The sequence below is a fragment of the Globicephala melas genome, chromosome 15 (assembly GCF_963455315.2).
Source record: "Globicephala melas chromosome 15, mGloMel1.2, whole genome shotgun sequence".
Classification (NCBI taxonomy): Eukaryota; Metazoa; Chordata; class Mammalia; order Artiodactyla; family Delphinidae; genus Globicephala; species Globicephala melas.
The window spans coordinates 65674704-65687256 of record NC_083328.1 but is presented as its reverse complement, the minus strand read 5'-3'; the positions used below and the strand labels follow the sequence as shown (position 1 = coordinate 65687256).

Here is a 12553-nt window from a genome sequence, read left to right as displayed (position 1 = left end):
GGAGGAATCATGAATAATTGGCACAAACCAGGGAAGAAAGTCAAGCAACACCCAGGTCTAAGGTAGAGAAGGATGAGGTGCCTTAAGAAGGAAAGACTTGGGACCAGTGCTTCTGGAGTTGGGCAACGATTAAAGGCCCCATCCACTTCATATTAAAGTCACTGTATCTTACCACAAGAGGAAGGAAAGCTGTGATGGTATTCACTCGTCCCTGAACTACTGGGAAACGTCTCATTTCATTTTATGGATTTATGAGATCCTACCTATATATACTCAACAGAATTTGCATGGGACTCTAAGATCCTTTTCACGTTTGCAAAAGTAAGAAGGTAAGTCTTTAATCACTGAGGAAATCCTATCACTGTGGGGCAACAATAACAAAGAGACAGTATGAGGTTCAGAAAATTTGGACTCTAGTCCTGGTCATACCATACACTTCTCAAGTAACCCTGGACAAGTCACATACCCTCTCTGAGCCCCAGTTTCTTAACCTGTAAATGAGGGAATTGCACGCTAGGTGATTCCCTGTATGCCCAACTTTTCTGTAACCTTCACTTTCCTTTACCTTCCCAGCAATAAGGGTCTCTCTAAGAACATGCTTCCTTTACATACTGGCTGATTCCAATTACCATCAGAAAAAAATGTACTCTGAGCAGTCTGCGTTGCAGTGGTAATCACACACCTTGAGATGGTTTATAATTGGGGGAAAGAGGGGAAGAAAACAGTGCATGTTATGTCAATGGAAAATCACTGAAGAATTTTCAGGAGGGCACTGGCATGGTCAGATCTGCATTTGAGGATGAATGCAATGGTGGCAGCAAGTAGGATGGAGGTAACGGTAACAAATTTTGGAACTGGAAGGAGGAAGAATCAGATCAGGTAGGAAGCAATAATCCAGATAAGAAATAATAAAGTCCTGCATTTGGCTGTACTGGGAGGAATGCAGAGAAAAGAAGATTCCAAAGTCACTAGCGGGGTAGAAACTTGGAAACCAACTACATAAGGGAGTAACAGGAAGGAGAAGGCAAAGATGACTCCTCCAATTCCCAGCCTGTTTGGGTGGCACCAATAACTGAAAAAGAACAATGTGGAGTGAAGGGCGGGAAAGGAGAGGGGCAGGATCCAAAGTTCAAGAAGGACGAAAGAGTAATAATGATTTTTATACACAGTAAACAACAGAAATATCCCACTGAACTTTTTATAAAATTATGGAGCTCTTTTCTAATAGATATAAAGGGCCTCTAAAAGATTCTATTTAATATGTATATTGCATTTTCTGACCCTCTATTTTTTAGCTGCTATTATCTCATCAGCTAGAAGGCTTTCTGACAAATGCAAAATTACTTAGAATTTGCAGTCTTTCCTTCCCCGATCCTGAAACAGCTTGCTAATACTGATGAACATGTTGATTTAGCAATGGAAAAAGCCCAAAGTGCTGAAACTTACTCTGTTCATTTCCAAGAGGTTGCTCCAGCATTGCCAGGATGACACTGTTATCCAAGACAAAGTACCGGAAACTATGCTTGTTTATGGTTGGCAGTCTGGAGTATTTAATCAAAGTGGTCTCATTCACCAGACTACAAGGAGAGGCAGGACCACTGGGTGAAGGAAATGCGCCAAGCAACTGCATAATACTATGGAGAATGCAAAAGATAACAGTTAATCCCCAAAGGGAAATCTTAAATTCACCTCATGCATCAATCTGTCCTTCTGTTCTTTTGGATTTATCTGGCCACAGCCACGTTTCCTCTTTGAGAGTCAGATTTACTCCCTGTGGCAGATGCTGTGATGTGCTGTCCAGATTTCCCTCTCCAAGACTGAAAGACCCAGTCCCCCAGATGCAGGGAGATGGTGGCCATAGCTTTCAGCTGAGTCCTGGAGAGGCCAATGAGAACCACTTCACTCAAGATCACAGCTTCCTCCTGGGGCAGTTCTCGTCCAATGAACTGTTAATGCAGGGGTATAAAGTCCCAGCCCCCCGGCCCCAACACGAGAGAATCCTGAAGGGCCAGCCCAGCTCCAGAGCTCTTTGTTGCAAATGCATCACAGTTTATGTCTTCCCTCTGCTCAATCCTACTTCCTTCATTCCCTCATAAGGGTTGATCCTGAGAGCACTTTCCAATAAACTTCCTGCAAGCAAATTTCTCTCTCTTGAAGTTTGCTACCCAGGGAATCTGACTAATCATACTTCCAAATCATGAAGCTCCTAAAGATATATTTTAAAAAATGTGTGTGCTCCAGGTTTCAGGATAATGCTAAAGCATTCTAGACCTAGAAAAGGATCCAAAGATCAGCCAAGACCCCTCAATTTTTCAGACGGGGAAACTCAGGCTCAGAAGAGATAAGTGATCATCAAGAGACCAGAAACCAGGGCCTACTGCCTTCTCACTGTGTGGTCATGAATAGATATCGTCATTTTACAGATAAGGAACTTGATGCACTAGTAGTTAACATCTCACAGAACCACTGTAATTATTAAATGAGAATATATATGAAAAAATGCTTTATAAACTGGAATTCAACTGATCAAGTCTTACCATTCTGAAATGTTTATATCCACAGAGATTTCTGCATACCTTCAATGCATAATAGTAATAACTTACATATACCACTTACCATGTGCCAGGCACTGGGTCTAAGCACTTTACACATTTTATTAAGTTATCATAACAACCCTATGAGATAGCTACCATCATTATTCCCATTTTATAATTAAGAAACTGAAACACAGAAAGAATCTTCTTAAGAAAACTTAAAGATTTTACCTTGTGGTCCTAATATCACCTGATCCTTCATACGTAACTCATTTGAAAACTAGTATTCCCCAACACCATTGCAATCCTCTCCCTTTCTCTTTCATTCTAATGCTTGAACCCAAATCTCTCTGATAATAGAAGGCAACACTGCTCAACAGATACTTTCCTTCCATTTTCTCTCCTCCTAGGAGGAGGACTATCTAAGAATTTCAAGGACCAGGAGAACTTCATGATGAGTTCAGGCCTAAGAATTTATGAAAAACCAAGAGACAAGCAATGGGAAAATGTGGGTTTTCTAACATGGGACAGAGATGGTTGTCACAAAGCATATGGACCATGTGAGCTTATGTTCCATGCAAGATTCTAAGACATTATCAAATAGGTTGCTGGCAAGGGTACAGGTCACACCAGCCTAACCACATTTTCTCTTCTTGATGATTACTAGACTGGAAAGGCAGAGAAATATCTCTGAAATCAAGACATGCAAGTATTTGGCAGTGTATCATTATAAACTTACAGACAAGATTTAAAAACCTCTGTGAACCTGAAGGGAAACCTCTTATGTGCTTTGTGAGTCTTTCTCTGTTCTCTCTCTCTCTCTCTCTCTCTCTATATATATATATACTTTAAAGAACTAACCATTTATTTATTTTTTTGGCCACGCTGTGCAGCACGCGGGATCTTCCCCGACCGACCAGGGATAGAACCTGTGCCCCCTGCAATGGAAGCGGAGTCTTAACCACTGGACCACCAGGGAAGACCCTGTTCAATATTTTTATCAGTATCTTTTTTTTTTTTTTTTTTTGCAGTACGCAGGCCTCTCACTGTTGTGGCCTCTCCCGTTGCGGAGCACAGGCTCCGGACGCGCAGGCTCAGCGGCCATGGCTCACGGGCCTAGCCGCTCCGCGGCATGTGGGATCTTCCCAGACGGGGGCACAAACCCGTGTCCCCTGCATCGGCAGGCGGACTCTCAACCACTGCGCCACCAGGGAAACCCCTATCAGTATCTTTGATTAGGACACACAGGGCAGGCTCATTAAATCTGCAGTTGGGGACTTCCTTGGTGGTGCAGTGGCTAAGAATCCGCATGCCAATGCAGGGGACATGGGTTCGAGCCCTGGTCCAGGAAGATCCCACATGCCGCGGAGCAACTAAGCCCGTGCGCCACAACTACTGAGCCTGTGCTCTAGAGCACACGAGCCACAACTACTGAGCCCGCTGGCCTAGAGCCCGTGCTCTGCAACAAGAGAAGCCACCGCAATGAGAAGCCTGCGCACCACAATGAAGAGTAGCCCCCGCTCGCTGCAACTGAAAGAAAGCCCGCACACAGTAACAAAGACCGAACACAGCCAAAAATAAATAATAAATAAATTTTAAAATAATAAATAAATAAAATAAATCTGCAGTTGACCAAAAGTTGAGCTGCAGAGTTAATATATCAGAGTAAGAATTGGGATCCAAAAGAATCTTAAAAAATTAACAATAATGAGGTAAATCTTACATAAAGAAATTTCAAGTTTAAATGTAAAATTCTGTACATTACATCCAAATACCCCCCCCAAAAAATAAGTACAGGATGAGAAAGACAAAAGGTAAATGCGTTAAAAAAAAGCCTCTAAGATTTTAGTTGACTTAGTACAAATCACCAGGTTCTCAAAAACCCAATGCAGTCTCTAAGTACACTTTAATGAAAATATAATATTCTACAATTTAAAGGTCATTGACCTTTAAAGAGGTACACAGACAAACCTGCGCCATTGAAAGGAAAAAAGACGAGGATGATAAAGGTACTCTAAATCTCGGTCATATGAAAAACAGTTGAAGGTACTGGCAGAAATGAATTAGAAAGAACATGAGCACTGTCTTCAGACACCACCACTCCTCAGAAAAAAGCGTTTTATTATTAAAAGTCTGAATCAGAAACAATGGGTAGAAGTTAAAGTGGGAGAGATTTCAGCTCAGTGTAAACATCAAGTTTTTAACAATTAAAATGAAATGGGCAAACTTGGGGGTTAAAGTATCCCAAAATTAGAGGCCAAATAACTTGGTAAATAAGTCTTAAAGGTGACTAAGCAGAGGGGCCGCTAAAATGTCTTCCAAGAGTCCTAACGTATATTATACAACAAGGGGAAAAACACCAACCAGCTGATCTGCATTCCGTAACTATCTCCTGTGTGCTCAGCACTGTGAGGGATGTGAAGAAGGAAATGTGGCCTTTACCCAGGTTGGGGAGGTAACGCTAGCATGTTATCAAATATAACCAGGTGTGATCATGACACTGTAGAATTCATGCAGTGTGGTAAGGTCAGACTAATTGAGCACAGAGGTGTGGAAAAGAAGCAGAATGACCAAAGAAGGTCCATGGAAGTAGTGGATATGATATGAGCACCGAACAATGCAGGATGTGGCCAAGAGGAGAAGAGGGAAGTCCTGAAACCCAGGGGAAGTATACAGACAGGTATGAACATGTACACTTCACGGCCACAAGTGGCCTGCCAGCTGTGGCAGAAGGGATGTGCTGGGAAAGATCAGACAGTTTGAGTGGGGACTCAAGGAGGGCCTTGAAAACGAGACCAAAAATTTCACACCATATGGCAGTAAACAGCAATCTATTCAGTTTTCAATCACTCAAGCAGCAGAATAAGCACAGTACCTAAGATGATGAGTTCAGCAACAGAATGCAAAAAAGTGTGAGAGACTGAAAACAGGGAAATCAGGCAAGAAGTGATAAGGGCCTGGACTGGGAATGCTATCTGAGGTCAGAACAAATGGAGGAAATACTTTCAAAGGTAAAGTCTATTGGACTCAGTCACTGGCTTCATATGGGGAATAACAGATAAAGCAGAGATAAATCAGAAAATGAGTCAAAGTTTTGTGTTTGCATAACTGGAAAACAGCAATGATACTGACATAAAGCTGTAATTGTGAGGGAACAGAGAGAATGTGATTTGGATATGTTTCATGATGACTCTTCAGGGCCCTCTTCAAGACTTAAAACTAAAGATGCCTTTTGTAGAGTTGCCAGCAGAGATAAGACAAGTGAGCCACCTCGATAACTACCGGCTAGTTCTGGAAGCATCCCAGGACTCTCTACTTATTCTGAGCTCATATCCAATCCTCACTGCCAATCATATTCTCAATGGAATGTTCCATCCAGCCTAGGATGGAGCAAACTTATTTTTATATAATGCAGAGTCCCAGTGAGAAATGTCCTTCCCCCTTTCTCCATATCCCTTACTCTTCAAGGTACACACATCAAGTCTTAGTTTTTTAATAATGCTTTTAAGTCCACCCCAGCCCACACAGGTCTTCTCTCTGGACTTTTATTATTTCTAGTACTCAATCGCATTTTTCTAATTTTCTAGCTATTAGCCAAACCCCCACAAAGTCAATGAAAGCCCATCATTAGCATAGTGAGCAGGACTGAACTAAAGCAAGTGCGCTTCTAAAACTTTACTGAATGACCTAAGCCCATGAGGAACTGAAATAAACCCAACTTTATTGTGCACACGTTAGTGTGAAGCTTTCAACAGGTCACAGAACTCATAAAAGATCCTGGGATCTTGGTAAGGGCTGATTTACATACAAATCTACAAGCTGTCTTACCTACCACTTTACTAAGAAGACCAAGATGAGCCAACCCAGACTGACTTGACATTCCTCCTTCCTGTTTTTATGTTGTTCTGGGGTCTCATCTACATTTACCCTTTCATAAGTCTCATCTTTCCATCTGTACCAATTCCACCTAATCTTCTCCACCTACCTCTTCCTTTCAGTTGATAAACTGCCTTTCTTCCCTCTTTCTACTCTGCTCACTAACTGGCCAAACACACTATTTCAATTCTCTCTAATACTTTTTCAAGATACCAACCTGTCTCTGTCCCTTCACAACCAAATTGCTTGACATAGGAGTCTTCTCTTGCTGCCTAACCACCCTGCAATCTGACTTATAGCTCAAACTTTATCCATTCTCTAAGAGTCAGGTCCATGTCCTTTTCCTCAGAAATCTTATTTTGATTTCCCCGAATCTGGAAGTATTCATTTCCTCCTTCCAACACCCCAGCATTTTATTTGTACCTCGTCTCTTGGAGCATTTAATCTAACTAGCATTATAGATATTTGTGTTCACATCTTATCTTCCCTACTGGACAAGAAGCTCTTTGAGGGCGATAACTGAATCTGATTTATCTTTACATCCTATTACCAGTTCATAAGAGGAAGTTTATAAATCTTGCTGAATGAACCTATAACATGTAATATAAATGGTATAGCAGAGAATACAAACCACTGAGCTGGCAAGTAGGAGACCTAATGATGTGACCCAGACATACCCTGTCTCTGGACTCAGCCATCAAAATGAGGGGGTGGGTAAGGCTCTCCAAGATCCTTTCCAGCTCTAAAACGATATGACTTGAATTAACTGACAAGCAGCATAGAAAAACAAGGACCCAAACTCTCAGCCCCAAGTTCCTGGTTTCCTTTGGTCCAAAAAACAAGACATTTTCTTTTCCATTTTATTTCTGGAGAAACAGTATCCTAAATGGGGTTGTGTCACTTAATGCTGAACAACTGGGGAGGAGATGAAACAACACAGGATCACATCTAATCCCATCTAACTCTTAGGCACAATCCCTGTGCAGTCACTTTCATACCATGTTAGGGTGGCTTCAGCAGCATCCTTTACCCTCATAGATGCAGGGTTTGGCTCCTTATCTCCTTTGTACTTGACCTCTTGCTCACTGTTCTTGGACTTGCTTCCTGAAATACCCAGTTCCACAATCTCTAGCACTTCCTTAAGACAGTCCTAGAAAAAGGAAAAGCAGATTAGCTTTTGTAATACATCTATCTTATGAAACGACAAGGAAATACATGAAAGTGTCAATATGGATGTGTTTTGGTGGTGGGACTCTAATTTCTCATTTTCTTGAATAGGTATATATTAACTTCAAAATAATTTAATAAAATAAACTTGTCCCCCCCCCAATTTTTCTTTAAAGAACTAAATTTGAGTGTTAAGAGATTTAGATAATAAGTAATGATAAATTCAATTCAATTTTTTCAGTCACAATTCTTGTAAAATTACCATGGACTGTAAATCGTGAAAGGCTGAGTGAAAGAGATGTAACAGTAATTCAGTTAAACCTAGATAGTGTAAAATATGTTACATTATCCAAAGGGAAGCTCATAGGTTATTGACATTTTAAAGCAATTTCTGGTATGATAACTTTACAAGTCATCATGAAAATGACTAAGAGTTAATCAACAGTATTATTTTTTAAAAACTATATAAAGCTCTCTATAATTTTCCAATAAACCTGGTATCTCTTCTTTTATTTACACTGTGAATTCTTTGTAACTGTCTGCCTTCCCATAAGAAAAGTATTACATGGAACAATGGTAGAGAAAGCAGCCTAGATATCTGTGTCTACTTGAAAAGAAAGAAACGTGTGTGAAATGAAATTTTTAGATACAAGCAACCTTTATGAACAAGCAGTGCTCTAGGTTTGCAGCCTGGCTATCAACTGCCCTTCTTGGTTTGATGACAGGTGACCAAAGTACCTACTGGCCATCTCTTGACAGTTCACAGATAAATTATTCAAAGGCCCATCTCTGAAAAGAACTTCTCTATGGGTTAATTTGCAACCAAATACATTTGACCCTTGAACAACATGGGGGTTAGAGGCGTTGACCCTCAGTTCAGTCGAAAATCCACATGTATAGTCAGCCATATCCATATATGCGGTTCCTCCTTATCCACAGTTCCACATTCATGGGTTCAACCAATCAGGAATCATGTAATAGTGTAGTATTTACTATTTTAAAAATTTGCATATAAGTAGACTCACACAGTTCAACCCCATATTGTTCAAGGGTCAACTGTAATAAGTACGATGACAGTTTTTGAATTATGCTCACTAGGACAAGTGTTTTCCTGAAATATAACAAGTATATTCAGTTTAAAGTATGCAATGTTGTATTTAAATTTAGATATTCTCTTTCAAAAGATATTTTCCCAACATACATTTTTGTTTCTATTTACTGGTTTAAGATCTAGTAGACTAACCTTTTCATCAAGCATATCAGGGTGCTCTGTCAGCCAGACACAGAGACACTGAAAAGCTGCCACTATCATGGAGTGAAGATCCCGGGAGTGAAGAGGAGCTGGCCGACTACACTGGTACACAATGTAGCTGCACACGGAACTGATGGCTCGCTTCCGGTCACCTGAGTCAACCATCACCTTCACCTGAGCGTATTCGTACGGTGAACACAGTTAGCCAGGAACCACTGTACCAATGTCAAATCCTCAACACTGAGGCCCAGCCTTTCTGAGAATATGACACACCACAGGAAGCCTTGCTTTTTAAAGTATTATTTATATAGAAGAACATAACATTTCAGATGTATTAACATATACTACTCTATAAAAATAGAGGGCATTTTTCAAACCCTAAAACAGTATTTCACTTTAGCATACTTTTTCATGCTCTAAAACCTAAACTCCTGGGGTGCAGCTACTCATCACTGCCACAAATCACAATAGCTGGCAATGGAACATGTGCACATTTTTTAAGCCCCCTAACCCAACCCCACAGCAATGCTCTATGGGCTACAAAGTTCTGTTCAGCTGCCCAGAGGTATAATTAACATATAGTAAACTACATATATTTAAAGTGTAAAATTTGATAAATTTTAGCCTAAGTATACACCTGTGAACTATCACAACAATCAAGACGGTGGATATATTCATCACCCCTCAAAATCTCATTCACCCTTGTAATCCTTCCTCTCACTCCTTTTTGCCCCCTCCCTAGGTTACTGCTGATTTGCTGTCACTATAGGTTAACTTGCATTTTCTAGAGTTCTATATAAATAAAATCATAGAGTACTGCACTATTTGGTGGGGGTCGGGGGGAGAGTCTGGCTTCTTTTACTCAGCACAATTATTTATCCACATTTTTGTGTGTATCAGTTGTTCATTCCTTTTTATTGCTGAGTAGTATTCCATTATATGGATTATAGCACAATTAATTTATACGGTCACCTGTTGCATGTGGATTGTTTCCAGCTTCTGAATATTACAAATAAAGCTGCTAAAAACATTCATGTACAAGTCTTTGTACACGTATATGCTCTCTTATTTTCTAGGAGTGGACTGATTGAATCATATGATAGATGCATGTTTAGTTTTTTAAGGACCTGCCAAGCTGTTTTCTAAAATGGTTGCACCATCTAACATTCCCTTCAACAGTATATGAGAGCTCTAATTCTTCTACATCATCACCAAACATTTGGTATGGTCAGTCTTTTAAATTTTAACCATCCTAAAAGGTATGGAGTGGTATCTCACTGTGATTTTAATTGCATTTCACCAATAAGTAATGATAATGAGCATCTTTTCATGTGCTTATTTGCCATCAGTATATCTTCTTTGGTAAAATATCTGTCCAATCTTTTGCCCATTTTAAAACTGGGTTGTTTGTTGTATTATTGAGGGCTTTTGCTGTCACTGTTATACTGTCTTTTTAAAAGACTGTATTAAAGGTCTTTACAAAGCAACATCCAGACTCCAGATGCAGGTGCCAAGAAGACCATGTTATGCAGTGGGGAATGGCTCGAGCATGGCAGGTAGCTCTGGCTTCCTATCCTTCTGTCCCAAGATGGAAATGATGGATAACATTTCATCCTTAGAGTCCACAATGTTCATGTGGTCAGAAAGGGGCTTCTTAGGGCCAGTCTTACCATTTGGATCCCAGGACAAGATGATCTTCACTCTGATGCCCAGCACAACACTGACACACATGGGTATCAATATAGTAGTTAACGGGGTCCACTGTGGATCATCACACCATCCAGAAACTTCATGGATTCAGCCCTCTGTCCTTGGAGTTTCCCTGACATCCATGACCCTGTAAGCCCTTGGCCCCCCTCTCCATGATGAACTGCAGCACCCCACAGCAGGCTCTCTGCAGAGCAAGCCCTCCTAGCAGTTTGTAATGCAGAGATTCTGTCTGGGCAATGGCACACAGACCTTGTGTGGCCACCTTTTCAGCACAAAGCTCTACGTAGCTCTCAGGGAATCCACACTTCTTCTGAACTACATCAGTCAATTCCTGGATTCTTCTCACCAAGAACATTCTGCTCCTGAAGGCCAAGGTAATGATTTCTGTCCTGGTTGGTATAATTCAGACCTCAATTCCAGAGCAGTCATCTTCAGCCAGCCTCTGAGTGAGGAACTCATTCAGTTTAATTCTGAAAAAGCCATCAACAACAAACGTCCTCTTCTTGGAAATTTTCACCACCATATTACTACTGCACACCACCAAAACGAAAGGCTATTACTGAGTTTTGAGCATTCTTTATATGATCTGGATACAGGTCCCTCACCACATACATACTCTGTAAAGATTTTCTCCCAATCTGTGACTTGTCATCTCATTCTCTTAACAGTACTTTTTGAAGAATGGTAGTTTTTAATTTTAATAAAGTCCAATTTAATAGTCTGTTCCTCTATGGTATAATATCTAAGAAATCTCTGTATAACCCAGATCTCTGTACAACCAATAAAGATTTTTCTCCCATTATTTCTTCTAGAAGTTTAGAGTTTTGGTTTTATATTTAGGTCTACAATCCATTTTGAGGTAATTTTTGTACATAGTACAAAGTATGATTCAAAGTTCTTTTTTTTTTTTTGATATATGAATATCTGATTGTTCCAGCACCATTTGTTGAAAAGACTATCCTTTCTCCTTTGAATTATCATGGCACCTTTGTCAAAAATCAGATGTCCATACACGTGTGGATCTATTTCTGGACTCCCTATATACGACGCTGTTGATCTAGCTGTCTAACCCTATACCAATACCAGACTGTTTTGATTACCATAGCTTTATACAGCAAGTCTTGAAATCACGCAGTGTCAGCCCTTTATAGTTCGTTAGGTCCAGAGAGCACTCCATCTAGGACTAATTATTCCTTACCACTGCAAGTGTACTGAAGGTCACAGGCAACAGTACCTTGTTCTCAAAGACAGTGTGGTCCTGCATGTCTCACAAATGGCTATTCTTACCTTCTGCATCAATACTGCTCCTCACAAAACTATGGCCATTTCATCTATCCTTGAGAATCTCTGAGGTAAAGGTAAGCTCTAAGTGGTGGTGACTTGCCTATTTTGTCTCTCATGACTTAGGTAAGTCACAGCCTCTGTTTACCTGTCCCCTCATCTGTAAAATGAGGGCTTAAATTTTATCTCAGACAATATCACCTTATGTGTGTACATCACCTTTGTGTTTACAAAGTGTTCTATATATTTCATTTCATTTCATCCCCACATCACCAGGTGTTATACAAGATATATATATATATATATATATACATACACACACACACACATACACAAAAGATAATCCTGCCCATTTTACAGATAAGAAAACATTTAGATGTTAGTGAAGATGTGGAGAAATTGGAACCCTCCTATATCACTGGTGGAAACGTAAAGTGATTCAGTCGCTGTGGACAACAGTTTGGCAGCTCCTCAAAAAGTTACATATAGAATTACCATATGACCCAGCAATTCCACTCCTAGGTATATACCCAAAACAATTGAAAATTGGTATTCAAATAAAAACATGTATGTCCATGTTCATAGCAGCACTATTCACAATAGCCAAAAGGTAGAAACAGTCCAAATGTGCAACAGAGGAATGGACAAATTGGTACATAAATATATAATGGAATATCATTCAACCACAAAATGGAATGAAGTTGTGACAGACTCTACAACATAAATCAACGTC

At 40.2% G+C, this 12553-nt stretch overlaps 1 protein-coding gene and 1 pseudogene across 4 annotated transcripts in view; both read right to left on the bottom strand.

The window, feature by feature from the left end:
• The window catches only part of RALGAPB (Ral GTPase activating protein non-catalytic subunit beta), a 100518-nt gene that overhangs the window by 26503 nt on the left and 61462 nt on the right, over nt 1–12553 (bottom strand). For all 4 annotated transcript variants that reach the window (XM_060284528.1, XM_060284529.1, XM_030830609.2 and 1 more), the window contains 3 exons: nt 8821–9003; nt 7409–7560; nt 1447–1634 (listed from right to left, as the gene is read on the bottom strand). In XM_060284528.1, the coding sequence (XP_060140511.1) occupies nt 1447–1634; nt 7409–7560; nt 8821–9003 (523 nt within the window). The remainder of the gene's footprint in view (nt 1–1446; nt 1635–7408; nt 7561–8820; nt 9004–12553) is intronic.
• LOC132593485 (small ribosomal subunit protein uS3-like) lies at nt 10211–11062 on the bottom strand (annotated as a pseudogene).